The sequence below is a fragment of the Nicotiana tomentosiformis genome, chromosome 2 (genome assembly GCF_000390325.3).
Source record: "Nicotiana tomentosiformis chromosome 2, ASM39032v3, whole genome shotgun sequence".
In the NCBI taxonomy this organism is placed as follows: domain Eukaryota; kingdom Viridiplantae; phylum Streptophyta; class Magnoliopsida; order Solanales; family Solanaceae; genus Nicotiana; species Nicotiana tomentosiformis.
Genome location: NC_090813.1, coordinates 83,877,598 through 83,894,832, shown reverse-complemented (window position 1 = coordinate 83,894,832; position 17,235 = coordinate 83,877,598). Strand labels below are relative to the sequence as shown.

At 35.1% G+C, this 17,235-nt stretch overlaps 2 protein-coding genes and 1 long non-coding RNA gene across 3 annotated transcripts; 1 reads left to right on the top strand and 2 right to left on the bottom strand.

The window, feature by feature from the left end:
- Window positions 1-1,286: 1,286 nt before the first annotated feature.
- Window positions 1,287-3,530, bottom strand: LOC117274919 (uncharacterized). Its single transcript, XR_004505073.2, has 2 exons — window positions 3,300-3,530; window positions 1,287-1,736 (listed from the first exon to the last, which is right to left on the bottom strand). It is a non-coding gene; the product is annotated as an uncharacterized lncRNA (long non-coding RNA).
- A 5,242-nt stretch (window positions 3,531-8,772) lies between these two features.
- On the top strand, window positions 8,773-9,831 carry LOC104118436 (glycine-rich cell wall structural protein 1-like). The gene has a single exon (XM_070193673.1). It carries the CDS (start codon window positions 8,773-8,775, stop codon window positions 9,829-9,831), a length of 1,059 nt encoding a protein of 352 aa, XP_070049774.1.
- A 4,499-nt stretch (window positions 9,832-14,330) lies between these two features.
- On the bottom strand, window positions 14,331-17,162 carry LOC104103232 (uncharacterized). The gene is made up of 2 exons (XM_070195665.1): window positions 14,857-17,162; window positions 14,331-14,506 (listed from the first exon to the last, which is right to left on the bottom strand). Exons 1-2 carry the CDS (start codon window positions 16,046-16,048, stop codon window positions 14,472-14,474), a joined length of 1,227 nt encoding a protein of 408 aa, XP_070051766.1. The 5' UTR covers window positions 16,049-17,162; the 3' UTR covers window positions 14,331-14,471.
- Window positions 17,163-17,235: the final 73 nt, after the last annotated feature.

The following is a 17,235-nucleotide window of genomic DNA, read 5'->3' as shown; positions in this document are numbered from 1 at the left end:
ATTGGGGAGAGCATGAAATCGGAAACATGCATATTTGATAGAAAAAAGATCTAGAATATCCAAGTCGGGAAATTTTAAAATTAGATGGTTTGATAATTAAGCCATTGAAGAGGGCACTGGAAGGCACTATAATTTTAAAACTTTAAATTGAAGTTAAAGGTATACCTACATGTATAGTTGCTCAAGTGGGAGTAGTTTGTACAATTGTTTTCCACTAGAAGATTTACAAGAAGAAGCTTGAATATTTGGTGCATGGAAAAAGACAAAGTAGAGCATTCTCAAAATTAAATGTGCTAGCTTTTTTATTTTTTGGGAAAAATAAAAGATATTACTCTTTCCGTTTTAAATTAGTTTGACTCATCACGAAATTTAAGAAAAAAAAAAATTTAAAATTTGTGGTCTTAAAACCTTAAGGGGTAAAAACTTTATGGGGTCATGACATTTGTGTGGTTATAAAAGGTTCTCAATAAACGTAAAATGAAAAATTTAAAGTTGAATTATTTTCAAATTTAAAAATATATTATTTATTCTGAAATAGATTAAGAAAAAAAGTATTTCATCTAATTTAAAATAGAGGGAATATTAATCACCACAAAATAAATACAAACGAAATCTGTGCAGACTCATTTAGCTTAGCATACCTACTAGGCAGGGCTGCTAATAATCTATATAGCTGCAAAATAAAATCCCATCTGTACAATTTATCTTTTCCTTTCTATGTTTCCTTCACTCCAAAACTATGACCACTCTAATCTTGCACTCTACAAAATTATAAACAGGAAAATAGAATACTTTTAACTTTCAAAAAGTTTTCCCCTCCAATGCTTTATCATGTTCCATTTTTAGGAGTTCATGATGGAAAAAGAATGAAGCACAAGCATCCACACTTTTTTTTTTTGTTTTTCACTCGGTATTCGGTACCTAAATTGGGATCCGACTAAATTAGCGCTCCCTAACAAAGGTAACTCCATACTCAGGGACTCGAACCCGAGACATGTGGTTAAGGATAAAGAAGTACTTACCACTCCACCACAACCCTTGTTGTTCAAGCATACACACTTTGTTTCTCTTCCAAGATGAAGACGCTTTTGGATTTTTTTATTTTTAATTTTAATGTCAAGCTATGGGATGTTATTTAGTGATCATTTAAAGTGATTCTGACAATAGTTGTTAAAAAAACATTAGTCCTTCATTTCCAAAATAATTGTATTAAAGATTCTTTTCGTTTGGTTATTCTAAGATGTCAATTGCAATTATTCTTAATCCAGAAGTTTTATGAGACCAGCTTTTACTCTTTTCAATACATTTTTTTACAATTAATTTTTCGAAATATTTTGTAGGATATACAAAAGCTAATTAATCACATATTGCATCAAGCCACCCCACTTCGGAACATTAAAATTGCAACCTAAACCAGGAACCCTTGTATCATAAAGGTGATAGCTACTATAACAACAATAACAACAATCCAGTATAATTTCACTAGTGGAGTATGGGGAAGGTAGTGTGTACGTAGACCTTACCCTACCATGGGGTAGAGAGGCTGTTTCCAAATGACCCTCGGCATCCTTCCCTCCAAGAACTCACCACCTTACTCTTGGTGTGACTCGAACTCACAACCTCTTGGTTGGAAGTGGAGAGTACTTACCATCAGATCAACCCACCTTGTAAAGCTGACAGCTACTGAGTTATAAAAATGTCCGTATCGCCGGTCAGCCACCGTGAAGATTGGTTGACTGGAAATGTATTAATTAAGTAATACAAATGATACTCGAATGATTAGATGCTTTGGCATAGTAAATTAATTATTCTAAGAAGTTAATGATGCGAGAACCACTTAATATATTTTTGGGTATTTTCTTGATAACTATAACTCCCTCCTTCTATTTTAATTGACACTATCTTTTTATTAGTCGACTCCAAAAAGAATAACATACTTTTATATTTTCTTAATGAAAAGTTTTATATCCATATAAATGCTTTGAAATTGTTTAAGACCATAGATTTTAAAATTTTTGTTATTGCACAAATATTATGACATATTTAAGATTATAATTTATAAAAGTCTTTTTTTTTTAATTAAATTTTGTGACAGTCAAATAAAATAAAACGGATCGGATTATTGTTTAGATCACTTTTTCTTTTGTCCTGTTTTCACGTTTCCTTCTGACTATGGGGCATTGTGATTATTTATGCGGAAGTCACCAATAATTACACTGAAGTGTTCAACACAAAGGAGAAAGCTCCATTAAATTAGGAGAATTTTAAGGAGACAAAGACTTATTCTATATATCAGTGTCTTTAGGTGGACTCTGCCAATAGTTTGGGTGCTTTGCACTATTAGTGAGAAATTTCTTACACACTTAAATTAAATTTGATTTATATATAATAACATGTTCTCGTTCTGACAAAATTGATATGGTAATGAGCAAAGTACTTTTTAATTACTATTTTGTTATTAGTTCACTAAAAAAACTGGCATATTTTTATATTTAAAAAAAATTTACACTTCTCATTTTACCTTGAATGAGTAATTTTTTATACTCGTAAAAGATTTAAGACAATGTTTGAGGTTGCAAATTTCAAAAGCCTCCATTTTTACCCCTTAAATATTGTGTCGATTCAAACTATGTAACATGAATAAAAACGGCTGAAATTGCATTAATGGTATAAAAGTTCTCTATAAGTCTATATACGGTCAAACATCTCTATAACAACATTATTTGTTTTGATATTTTTTGGATGCTATAGTAAAGTATTGTTATAGAGGATATATATATTATAACATAACGTAAAAATCGATTGGTTATAGGCTTTCAGATTTGTTTTTTAGCTTATGTTGTTAAAATCCTACTCGTACTCTCTCTCTCTTTATCTATAAAAATGTATATTTAATGTTTTTCAAAATTATGAACTGATATTACCCCTTTTTTAAAAAAAAAAATTAATATTCACTCTGTTCATCTCTTCTTCCCAATTGTTTAAAAGATCAGATCTGAATCAATCTTTTTCTTAACATCTCCTTCTTTAACCACACCCTCGCCATAGTTAAATTTAATTACCCTTTTAGTGCCCTAGTTGTAATATCTGAACTTGTGGACTTTTTAACTAGTTTCTCCTAGGAATTTACAGGTTAATCCATTAGAGCTATTAAGAAATTGGGAAGATAACCATATAGTTAGAGTGATTTTATAAAAATTTACAAAATATGAAATATAGACATGATATGAAATATAGACATAATATGAATAACTTAATAAGGGTAATAAGCAGTCATAATTTATTAAACAGTAACTTACATGATTATAGGAGAGAGATTTCCCTTTCGGTGAACCCGAAAGAATTTTACTGGACTTGAAAATAAATACTTGCACACCGGAACATAGAATTTATTTATCTTACAGACTTAGCATAGGAGCTAACATATCATACATATAGAAATATTTTACAGAGAGGGGTTTGAGAGGGGTTGTGGATGATGAACGGTTGAAAGAAAAGATGGGTTTGTGTTTTTTCTTTTGATTGCTTCTCTTCTTTTTTTTTCTTTCTTCAGTCTCTCCTTCTTTTATAGCTGAAATCTTTGTGCGGATTTAAAAACGGACTCTAAACTCTTTTAGAATTTTTCTTTTCAGCCTTGTCGGGTACTTCTTTTGAGCCCCATCCTCACATGGCTTGAACAGAAATGATTCTCTTTTATTTGTCTTTTTACAATTATTTTCTCCACTCGCTCATTATTTTCAAAGTTTGTTACAAGTCTCTTTCAGTTTTGTTTCAAGTCAAGTCTTCTTCAGCTATTTTCAGTCTTCTTTTTCACATGTCTCCGTATTACTTACTTTATGTCATTTCTCTTTTTGCTAGTTGTATTATGGTACTCTTATATCAGATAGCACCTCTTGTATTTTTATGTATCAAGATTGTGTAGTGCTACTGAATCAAAGCTCATCTCTGAATCTTCGTTTGGGTCTTGCGCATCTTGATAATAGTTTCCGTCTTCGTAATTACCATCTTCTCCTGATCTTTGGGATATTTCTGGACCGGGACTTGGACTGTTTCTTTCTGGGCTGGGATATTTAATAATATGTTTGTCTTGCTTATCTTTGTCTTGAAAAAACTTCTCCAATGTTTGTTTAACAATAATTTCTATTTTTTTATTTTTTTTCTTTTTGGAAGTTGTTCCCTTTTTTTCTTAATACTTCTCCTTGTATCAATGTTTTTGGTAGTCTTCTTCTTAACTGGCTTGATGATCCTTCTTCTTCACTTTTTAGCAAAGTGACAGCCATCAATGGATTTGATAGGTCTTTACCGGCTACCGTTTGAACCGGACTAGCTGTATCTTCATCTGATACAGTGGGTTTTATTGCATTCAGTATAGAATGCACACCCCTCTCATCCATTTTATTTTGAGATGGAGAACTCAAATGAGAGACTTCTTGGGTCTGAGATTGTACTAGCTCAAACTTTATTGCTTGAAGTCTCTGTTCTAATACTTTTAGCTGCTCCATCATTCTTGATTGTTCTTGTTCTAGGGTTTCATTCTTTTGGTTGAGTCTTTTGAAAGCTTCCGTCATTGAAGAACAATGGTCACAAAAAATTATTTTGTCTGTGTCTTTTTGGATATTATATTGGGGTATTTTTTCTGGATTTTGTCTAAGAGCTGGGGAGATATAATAATTTGGTCCTAATATTCCTCTTGTATAGTCTAATGCTTCAGTAAAGTCGTTGAAACCTTTGAATAAGGGTTTTTCAAAATCTTTAATAGAATCTAATACTTCCAACCATGTTTGAAAAATACCATTTTTCTTGCCATGTATAACTACATAATATTTAAATCTTTTTTTTTGGTTTTCGTCTGTGAAAAATTGTCCTAAAGCATTAAGCGCTGCTATAAAGTATTTAGTATCCTTTTTATTATAAGCTATCCATAAATTATCTATCAAACACCTTTGTGGTCTGTCTCTGACACATTCTGGTAATATTCTAAAGGACATATTTGAAGGTAGAAAAAATATTAGATTATGTTTTTCAAAATATATTCTATCTATACTAGCCTGTTCTACTGATGCATGTCGTTTAAATAAAAGATTACCTAACATTGTCTGAGAATACTTGTCTGTGGGTGAGGCGTTGATGCCCTTTCTCTTGTCTCCAGTCTTGGGGGCTGTTGGTCTCATGCTGTAAATACAATATACTTATTAATTAACAGTAATCTTTAATCTACTTAATTGGTCTGCTAAATTATTTTCTTTTCCTTTAATACGTTCAAATACTAGGTTATATATTGATATAGTATCAATAAAATTTAACCATCTTCGTCTGCTACTATTTTTCTCATTTATTTTTTGGTGAAATCTAACTATAGCTTCGCAATCAGTTCTAATTAATACTTCTGATTTATTTAATATATATATAATCTAAAACTATTTAATCCATAGATTACAGCTAATATTTCTGTATCTATACTACTCATATTTTCTTTTTCTTTATATTTACCACTTTGATACGCATATATTTTTTCTTCATTTTTATCTTTATATTTATTGGTTTTTGCCTTTAATACTGCTCCCCATCCTTCAAAACTTCCATCTGTTTCTATAATTAAGTAGTCTGTTTCTAACGGCATGTTTAGGTCAGGAATATTTTTTATTTTTTATTTAATTTTTTGTACTAATTGTATATCTTCTGAATTAAAATGTTCTGTCCTGTAGAGCCTGTCTTAGCATATAAAGGTCCTGCTATTTTTCCTAAATCTTTTATGAAACTTCTTGCATAATTTACTATTCCTAAAAATTTCTGTAATTCTTTAATATTATCTAATTTATCTGGCATTTCTAAAGCTTTTTTAGCTATGTGGGGTTGTAATTTAATTTTTCCATCCCCTAATACTACTCCTAAAAAATTTATATAATTCTTACATAGCTCCTTCTTCTTTTTACTAATTATTATTTCATTATCGATAAATAATCTAAAGACTGTTTGTAAATGTCCTAAATGTTCTTTAATATCTTTGCCTAATATACCGTCTACGTATACTAAAACAAATCTTTTATATTCTCCAAATATACTATCCATTTTTCTTTGAAAAATAGGTGGTGCTGTCTTTAGTCCAAATGTCATTACTAGCCATTCAAAATGCCCTTTAGGGCAAGTGAATGTTGTCCATTCTATACTCTCTTCATGTATTTTTACTTGCCAATATCCTGATTTACAATCAAATTTACTAAATATCTTTTTTCCTTGTATTCTATTTATTAGTTCTGTTTTATCAGGTAATTTATATCCATCTGTTTTGGTATTATCATTAAGTCTTTTATAATTTATTACCATTCTTGCTTTTCCTCTTACTATTTCGCTATGATTTCTTACCATAAAAGCGGCTGACCTATGTTTAGATGTAGATCGTCTAATTACACCTAAATTCATAAGTTCTTTTATTTGAATTTTAAAGTCTTCTAGATCTTGGTTTGTGGCTTCTATTGAGGCTGTTTTAATTATATATTCTGGGTTTATTATATCTAATTTACACATAACTTTATTATTTTTTCAATGTTTTAAGGGTTTTTCTCCTATTATTTCTATTTCGTCTAATATTTTTATTATGTTATCTAAATCTTTTTGATTTTTTATTATTCCTATTTTTTCTATTCCTGATCTAAAATTATATAAATCTATTTCAACATCTATTAAAGTATAATCTTTTTCTAATATATCTTGATTATCTTCTAATATTAGGTCTTTAGATTCTTCTTCTATCTTACAACATGTATTTTTGTCTCTACATTCTTTGCAACATTCTTTTTGCTTTTCTTGTAGATTTTTCTGATCTATTTTTAGTCTTGTTCTTATTTTAGTTCCTGTATTTATTGTTTGTACTGGGGTATGGGTAATATTCTTAAAAAATATTACACCATCTCTACTAATTAAACAACTACCATTATTTTATAGTATAAAACTTAATCCTAATACAAAGTCTGCATTTATATTTAAGTCTCTTACCCATATTTTATCTAACTTATAACTAGGCTTATAGAAATCTAAACATCTATTTTTAAAACTAATTTGTGATTTATCTATATAATGTTTATATATATTATGTGTCCCATCCATTTGCATTGTTGCGACTGGTTTGTCTAAAGTTTTAATTAATTCTTGTGGAACTATTCTTTTATTTATTATACATCTCGTACATTCAGAATCTACTATTGCCATTGTTTCTATCTCATAGTCTTCTATTTTAATTCGTGCAAGTATTTTTATCGTACTTAATTTTTTATCTTCATTACATATTAATACACCGTGATCTTCTACACTCATTTGTTCTTGATCTTCTTGATCATGTTCTTTAGTCTCTTCTAGTATTTTCTTCTCTTTTTCTAATTTTTGTATTCTTTTTTCTAATTCATTTATCCTTATTTCTAATATCATTATTCTTAGATTGAATGTAGAATCTAAGTTTGGATTACCTATTTCTTTATCTTTCTTTTCTAATTTTATTTTATATTCTTTTTTTATGCATATGATACATCCTTCTAGATAACATAGTTTACACTTAGCCCTTTTATTTTTACTGGGGTACTATTTACATATACAACATTGATTAGCCCTTTTACTTTTACTGGGGTACCATTCTATATATATATATATATATATATAACTTAAACCTTTTGGCGTAACCGGATGCTGATTGAAGTAGAACGACTAGTTCACCGAAATTAGTCCCAAAGGTGTCCACTCACAAATAGAAACTTCTAAACGTATAATAATAATAATAAAGTGGTCCTTAATTCGGATCAAAACCTCGAAGTAAGCGGAATGACTATTGACTTTCTGAGATACTGCTTGGACCATGAGTGACAATATGGGTGCCATTATCGGCTGGATTTTGCTCCTTGCCACAAGTACACTTCACGTATCCAACCAATGGAATGCCACTATACCTATAATACCAATAAGTTTTTCCTACTTCCTTTTTATTTTTCCTTTATTCATTTGGTTTCTCAATAATTATTTTTCCAATTATAACTCCTACACTCACATGGGCTGCACAAACAATTTCTCAAAATTGGAATTTTTCTGCTGGGCCTTTCTCTTTTCTCTATGCCAATAGAAATACAATCTTTTATACTCTAATCTTTGGTATTATTAGAAAATGGCATGTAGAGCTATAAAACAGAAATGACACCTGGAGCTCATGATCAAAACGAATCCAAAGTCTTTGTTAAGAATACCTTAATTTAGTGAAGATATAGTCACCAACTCCACTATTTCATTGTCGATTATCATAATGTACGAACACTAACATGTATAAGCCATAGGTTTAGTCACATGCAGCCCCGTTGCTTTTACTACGTTAAAAATTCAATGAATTTATATTTGGTTCGCCACTTTTGAGATTTCTCTTGTCGTTAGACATAATTGGAATTGGACCGAACCAAGATCCTTTAGTTGGGGGAATTCTAGTACTGGCAGATGCAAAAAGTAATGACAACAGATATGCATTGTAGCGATATTTTGTTCCAACTAAATATCGAAAATATTAAGTGCCCGGCTAGTTAGTTGGCCTGTCAAAGTCAATGTTGACCATTTTTCTTTTTAAATTGCAAGACATGCATTTTTTAAAACTTACCGGTTGAGGTATGGCCAAATGATTGCATGAATATGGCTATAAATAGAGGAGGCTTTTGCACAAACGAAGAACAAACAAGTGGAAGCTCAAGCTGGTCACTAGACTCACTACTATAGTCTGAGCTTACATTAACTGTTATTGAAAGAGTCATGGCTACTTCTAGTCGTTCTTTATGCATGGCTCTTCTTGTACTAAGCATTGTTATGGCATGTATGAAGCGGGGACATGGGGAGGATGGAGATGATTATTGCTACTATGGTGGCTGGCGTGGATGCAAAAATCGTGTTGGAGGAGGAGGAGGAGGCGGTGGAGGTGGTGGAGGAAGTGGTAATGGAGGTTCTGGGCATGGAGAGGGTCATGGTGCGGGGGCAGGTGTAGGTGTGGGAGGTGGTGGTGGTGGCGGAGGTCAAGGAGGTGGTGGGGGTAATGGAGCTGGTGGTTCAGGTCATGGCGAAGGATTTGGAGCTGGAGTTGGTGCTGAAGGTGGTGGAGGTGGTGGAGGGTCCGGTGGTGGAGGTGGCAGTAGTGTTGATGGAGGTTATGGTCACGGTAGTGGTTTTGGAGCCGGCGGAGGTTTTGAAACTTTAGGACGTAAAGGTGGTGGTGGTTTTGCAGGGGGAGGTGGAGGAGGTGGTGGCGGTGGTGGTGGTGGGGGTGGTTCAGCAGGAGGATCAGGTCATGGTAGTGGCTTCGGTGCTGGAGCTGGTGTGGGAGTCGACGGGGGAGGTGGAGGTGGTGGCGGAGGTGGTGGCGGCGGCGGTGGCACCAATGGTGGGTATGGTTATGGAAGTGGTTTTGGAATGGGTATAGGTTTTGGTGAAAATGGAGGTGGTGGGGGTGGAGGAGGAGGAGGAGGCGGAGGTGGAGGTGGAGGTGGTGGCAGCAATGTTGCTGGTGGAGGTTCTGGTCATGGCAGTGGATTTGGAGCAGGTGGTGGAGTTGGTGGCGCAGCCGGTGGCGGTGGTGGAGGAGGTGGAGGAGGAGGAGGAGGAGTTAAAAATACTAGTGATGATAATGGTGGTGGTGAAGGTTATGGTGAAGGATATGGGCATGGAGAAGGCAGTGGCTATGGTGGAAATAATAATGGTGGCATTGGAATGGGATTTGGAATGGGTATGGGATTTGGTTTTGGCATTGGAACAGCTGGTACTAGTGGAAATTCTAGTCCTGTTGATGAAGCTAGCAAGAATGTTGACAAACAACCCTAAAGTCCTCAGCTCCAACTTTGCTCAAAAGATGAACAAAATAGTCAACCAATCATTTGCCATGAAAATTGTAGTATTTGTTTTTTCCCTGTTCGAGTATAACGAGAATTAGTCGGATAAGGTTACTGAGAGACAGACAGAGAAGAGATTCATGTTGACATTGTATTGTACCATGCCATGCACAATGAGCAAAAACCATATACTATTTGTATTAATATTTGTTTGGCAATTCGTTTAAAATAAAGGGGTCTTTATTCGTGCAATTTGACAAATGCATGCTATTCCTTTCTTCTCATTCTTCCCTTTTGTTTTTCCTTTTTGGGTGTATGATTGAAACATTTGATTCATTCTCCCATTTGATTAAACATACATGTAAAAGTGAGTTGAAAACATTATTGTATCTGTTAAATCTGACATTGAGGATGAGCTTGAAGCTCGATCTAGAGCTCCAATGGAGTCCTTTTAGAGGATTCTATGAGAGAGAGTTTGTGAGAGATAAAAGTAAAAATTGAAAAGTAAAAATCTGACCCCTTTTTCATTACTACACCGAGTATATACATGTGTGGATACAGCTAATACTGAGCTGGTCACTAACTACACAACTAACTCTACTCAATTACAGTTAACTAACATCACCAACTATACAATTAACTTATAACAATATAATTATACAAGTCTTAATACCCCCCTCAAGTTGGAGATGTTGTGTACACTGCCAACTTGCTCAAAATTGCTGAGTGCTTCACTCCTGTTAGAACCTTGGTAAGGACATCAGCCAACTGATTGTCTGTTGCTACATGCTGAAGTGAGATAAGTCCCTCTTGTAGCTTGCTTCTGACAAAGTGACAATCCACTTCTATGTGTTTTGTCCGCTCATGAAACACAAGATTTCTTGCTATATGTAGAGCTGATTGGCTATCACAAAAGACTTCTACTGGTTTACCAAAGGACACATTGAGCTCTTCAAGTAATCTGCACAGCCACACCAATTCCCCTACTACTTTTTTTAGTGCCCTATACTCTGCCTCTGCTGATGACAATGAAATGGTCTCTTGTTTCTTAGATTTCCAACATATAGGACTGTTCCCTAATAGAATTAAGTAATCACTCACTGATTTCCTTGAGTCTGGGCAAGCAGCCCAATCAAAATCACAATAGGCTCTAACATTATAGTTTGGATCATGTGACATGAATATTCCCATGGAGGGGTCACCCTTCAAGTATCTAAGCAGGTGAAAGGCTGCTTTCAAGTGGGGTTCTCTTGGATCTTGCATGAATTGGCTAAGATGTTGTACACTATAGGCTATGTCTATTCTTGTGTTGGTGAGAAAGTTCAATTTCCCAACCAGCTTTCTGTAATAGGTGGGATCAGTTAATGCAGTCCCCTCTTTAGCTTTCGACTTCACCGTTGGATCAAGTGGAGAGGCTAGGCTACTATAATCTATGCAGTTGTACTCTTTTAGCAAATCAAGCACAAACTTTCTTTGTGAAATTACAACTCCATCAGCTTTATAGAATATTTCCAGACCCAGAAAATAGTGGAGCTTACCCAAGTATTTAATCTTGAAACTTTTATGTAGGAATGCCTTCAGTTCCTCTATCTCCTCCTTGTTTGTTCCTATCAGTATTACATCATCTACATATACTGTCACATATATTGTTGATTCAGTTGTCTTCTTGTAGAAAAGTGAATAATCATACATAGAGTGGGTATATCCCTTACAGCATAATGCTTCCCTCAATTTTGCATACCATTATCTGCTTGCCTGTTTGAGGCCATACAAGGACTTCTTGAGTTTGCATACTAGATGTCCATTGTCTACTACCAAACCTTGTGGCACTTCCATATACACCTCTTCATGAAGGTCTCCGTGAAGAAAGGCATTGTTCACATCTAGCTGAAATATATCCCAGCCTTTCTTGACTGATGCAGCTATGAGAGCTCTTAGTGTTAGTAATTTTCACCACAGGACTGAATGTTTCTGTGTAATTAATTCCAGCTTGCTGGGTATACCCCTTTACCACTAACCTGGCCTTGAACCTTTCTACACTTCCATCTGCCTTATGCTTCACTTTATACACCCATTTACATCCTATGGCTTGTTTCTCAACTGGTAATGGTACTAGCTCCCAAGCGTTGTTGGCATGCAATGCCTCAAACTCTTGTGTCATTGCTGCTTGCCAGGCAGGATACATAGCTGCTTCCTCATATGAGTTAGGCTCGTTGTCACTGTAAGTGCTTCTCATAGGGCACTGATTATCCTGATTTAGATTCTCAGTAGATATGTGAATGTGAGGAGAGGATAAGGCATTAACAGAAAGAGATGCATTGGTGTTTTTGGCATTTGGTTTCAGCTGGGGTAGTTTGTTAACATAATCCCTCAAATATGTGGGAACTTTGTGTGTTCTATGAGATTGCCTTGGTGCCAAGACATGTTCAGGTGAGGTATTCCCTACATATCTTATTGGTGAGTCATTTTATGGATCTTCTGGAGTATGTGAATCAAGTGAATCTATGTTATTGGGGGAAAGGGATGAAGGATCAGATGACAAATCTGGATGTGTGACATTTGAAACCCCTTGATCATTTGACTCACTAGTTTGACTTTGCTCATTCTCACTAGACATGTGATCAATGAAAGGAATGGATTGAAGGACATAGGGAAATGAAGAAGTATCCTTAGACATACTAAAAGGGAAGATATTTTCATTGAAAATTACATCTCTAGATACATGTGTTTTCTTGGTGGCCAGACTGAGCACTTTGTATCCCTTTACCCCAAAGGGATATCCAATAAAAACATGTGGTGTGGTTCTAGGTTCAAATTTATCTTTGTGGATCTTGGGTACTGTAGGATAGCACAAGTACCCAAAACTCCTCATGTGAGAGTAGGTAGGTTTTCTGTTATGTAATAGTTCATATGGTGACTTGCCCTTGAAGTGAGAAGAAGGCAGTCTATTTATTATATAGGTTGCACATAGGATACATTCACCCCAATATCTTAGAGGTAATTTTGACTGGAATAAGAGGGCTCTGGCTGTTTCCAATAGGTACTTATGCTTTCTTTCCACTATGTCATTTTATTGTGGTGTATAAGGACATGTCTTTTGGTGGATAATCCCTTTAGAAAGGAAGAACTGATTTGCTTCTGTATTATTAAACTCTAGGCCATTGTCTGACCTTATATATTGGATAGTGGTATTGAATTGGTTTTCAATCATTGACACAAAGTTTTTGATGACTTGTAGGGCATTACTTTTGTTGGTTAGTAGGTGAGTCCAGGTGGATCTACTGTAATCATCCACCATGATGATGAAATATCTGAAATTGTCATAAGTTGGCATATGGTAAGGACCCCAGAGATCAACATAAAGAAGTTGGAAGATCTTGGTAGAATTAATGGATTGTTTTGGAAATGGTAATCTCCCCTGTCTTTCCATTGGACAGACAGAGCAGGTAAATGGTTGTTTTGGTGAGAAAGATGCTGGAATACTGGATATTCCCTTCATACTAAAAGGGAAGATATTTTCATTGAAAATTACATCTCTAGATACATGTGTTTTCTTGGTGGCCAGACTGAGCACTTTGTATCCCTTTACCCCAAAGGGATATCCAATAAAAACATGTGGTGTGGTTCTAGGTTCAAATTTATCTTTGTGGATCTTGGGTACTGTAGGATAGCACAAGTACCCAAAACTCCTCATGTGAGAGTAGGTAGGTTTTCTGTTATGTAATAGTTCATATGGTGACTTGCCCTTGAAGTGAGAAGAAGGCAGTCTATTTATTATATAGGTTGCACATAGGATACATTCACCCCTATCTTAGAGGTAATTTTGACTGGAATAAGAGGGCTCTGGCTGTTTCCAATAGGTACTTATGCTTTCTTTCCACTATGCCATTTTATTGTGGTGTATAAGGACATGTCTTTTGGTGGATAATCCCTTTAGAAAGGAAGAACTGATTTGCTTCTGTATTATTAAACTCTAGGCCATTGTCTGACCTTATATATTGGATAGTGGTATTGAATTGGTTTTCAATCATTGACACAAAGTTTTTGATGACTTGTAGGGCATTACTTTTGTTGGTTAGTAGGTGAGTCCAGGTGGATCTACTGTAATCATCCACCATGATGATGAAATATCTGAAATTGTCATAAGTTGGCATATGGTAAGGACCCCAGAGATCAACATAAAGAAGTTGGAAGATCTTGGTAGAATTAATGGATTGTTTTGGAAATGGTAATCTCCCCTGTCTTTCCATTGGACAGACAGAGCAGGTAAATGGTTGTTTTGGTGAGAAAGATGCTGGAATACTGGATATTCCCTTCATCTTGATAAAGGGCACATGACCCAGTCTGTTATGCCACAACACATTTATGTCATTACTTGAAGGAAAGAAAGGATTGATACTATTCACAATGGGGAGTTGCACTTTATTATTTGGGGAACATGTATTAACAGCTGAATGAGATGTGCAATTATCCCTAGACAATGAGCTATTTACAGTGGAATGATAAAAACAGTGTGAGTTATGTGTGCAACAATTGGAAGAAACAGAACTAGCAATTGAACTATTTACAATTGATTTTGAATGGTTGTTCCTGAGACACCTTGGGCAGAGGAGATAGAGTCCATCACTGACTTTACCAATTTCCAGAGGCCTCTTCATTGAAGGGGCCTGCAGAATACAGATGTTATCAGTAAAGGCAACTATGCTATGAGGAGTTGAACTAGTTAATGAATGAATTGATATAAGGTTGTATTTGAAGGAAGGTATGTACATAACCTTATGCAAAATGATCTTAGGAAACAATGTCACACTTCCAATTTGTGTTACTCTTACCTTATATCCGTTTGGAAGAACTACCAATAAGGGATATGGTAAGGTTACAATGTTGGTTAATAAGGACATATTGAAGGTCATGTGATTAGATACTCCTGAATCTAATATCCAAGAGTCTGCCTTGTTTTTGAAGCACTCACAGGACAATTTGCTAAAATCAATAGAGGAAGTGCATACTATTATACCTGCAAAGTTCACAGCACCATTGACATAGTTTGTGCAACTGGAGCTTTCTCCTCCTGTTCCAATTTGAAAATGTTGCAGCAAGTTTATGATCTGTCCATACTCTTCCTTAGAGAGGTTGACTTGCCCGACCTCATTTCCATCTTCTGATCCATCTTTTCCAGTTGGCATTGCCTCATAAGGAGTCCCCTGCACACTAGCTACTATTCTCCTTCCTTTGCTGAACTTTTCAGCTTGGTTCATGTTCTGTCCTCTATTTGGATTCTGAGTGTGTGAATTTCCAAAGTTCTGAGGGTACCCGTGTAACTTGTAGCATTTGTCCTTAGTATGTCCTAGCTTCTTGCAGTAGTCACAAAATGGACGGGGCTTATTGCCTCCAGTTGAACTGTTATTGGCAGCATAATTTGTTCTGTAAGAACCAGGTTTTGATGTGTTGACACTTAGGGAAGCAGACTCAAATAGCATTTGATTATTTGGCTTGATCTCTCTCTGTTTCTCATCCTGAATGAGTAGTGAGAAGGCTTGTGCAAGATTTGGTAGCGGATTCATCATAAGAATGCTTCCACGTACGACAGTGTAGACTTCATTAAGTCCCATAAGAAATTGTATCAATCTTCTGTCCTGCTCGGCCTTGTGCATATTCTCCTTGGCACCACATGTACAGATACAACTGCAATGAGTCTTTTTGCTCAAAGTATTTAGTTCTTCCCACAGCTTCTTCAGCTTACTATAATAACATGTAATATCCAGCACACCTTGAGACAAGTCGTTTATCTCCTTTTGGATCTGGTATAGCCTAGCACCATTAGTCTGCTCATATCGATCCTCCAATTCTCTCCACAACTCAACAGCATTATTAGCATATTCCACACTATCCGCGATGTCTTTAGAGAGTGAATTTAGAATCCAAGACGTTACCATATCGTCGCATCGCTCCCATTGTCGGAATCTCTGAGATTGAGGCTCTGGTGGTTTACATTCTCCACTTATAAACCCAAGCTTATTTTTGACGGACATACCACGCATAACACTGCGTCTCCAAGACCTATATCCAATTCCACTAAAAGGAACCGAGACGAGCATCGCTCCAGGATTATCTGACGGATGTAGATAAAGAGGATCGCTTGGATCTATTCCAAAGTTTGTCGCAGCGGCGACACCAGCAGATGTGTCTTCCTGATCTAATGTGGCCATGAGTGTAAGATTTTGTTGAGTTACACACTAATTCCAGTAGAAATTTGAAGAATAGACTGTCAATTTGCGATTTGAAGAAATTAGGGCAAAAAAATAGAAAAAATCAATCAGACCAGAAAAGCAGAATTATTGGAAGGAAAAAATGGGGAAATTTGATGGAGACGATGACGGATAGTCGAGCATGAGCGTCCCTTGCTCTGATACCATGTTAAATCTGACATTGAGGATGAGCTTGAAGCTCGATCTAGAGCTCCAATGGAGTCCTTCTAGAGGATTCTATGAGAGAGAGTTAGTGAGAGATAAAAGTAGAAATTGGAAAGTGAAAATCTGACCCCTTTCTCATTACTACACCGAGTATATACATGTGTGGATACAGCTAATGCTAAGCTGACCACTAACTACACAACTAACTCTGCTCAATTACAGTTAACTAACATCACCAACTATGCAATTAACATATAACAATATAATTATACAAGTCTTAACAGTATCAAAACGCGCGGCGTGAGATAATAGTACATGAGTTTGTTTATTAAAAGTATAAACTTGCTGTTTGATGAAGTGATAACTGCAACAATTCTATTAAATCATTTGATAATAAAAGGAGTTAATTAGCACTACAAAAAACTTGATTTTTAGCAAAGTGGAATGGGATTCAGGCAAAAACTTCCAAATTACCCAAAGTATATATGCCTCATAACAGAGCTCATAATCACCTCCATAGTCAATAGAAAGTGAAAATTTAGCGTGTTTTGTCTGATGGAACTCACTCTTCAAGGAAAATGTTCTTCGAAAAATGTCTTTCATGGAAATATTTTCTTGGAAATGCTTTATGATGTTTGTTTGTTTGGTCAGTAGAAAATGCTTTCAGGAAATGAAATTAGCAAATTGGTCAGTACTGTTCTGACGCAATTTTTGAGTACTAAAAATTAATAGTAATATTTATATGTTAGTATGAGCAGTAATATAAAGTTAAAAATTAAAATAATCACCCAGAAATGACTTCCTCATTAGAAAACTGAAAACAGCTTCCTCTTGTTAAGATATGCCAGAGCATATACATCGACTCGAACTATACTTGTGTATAAAGAAAATTTAAAGACAAGATCCATGAAGTGGCGCATTTATTCCTTTAAATTCCTGATATAAGTGATCAAGAGTTGGGAATTTGATTTTTTTATGACAGG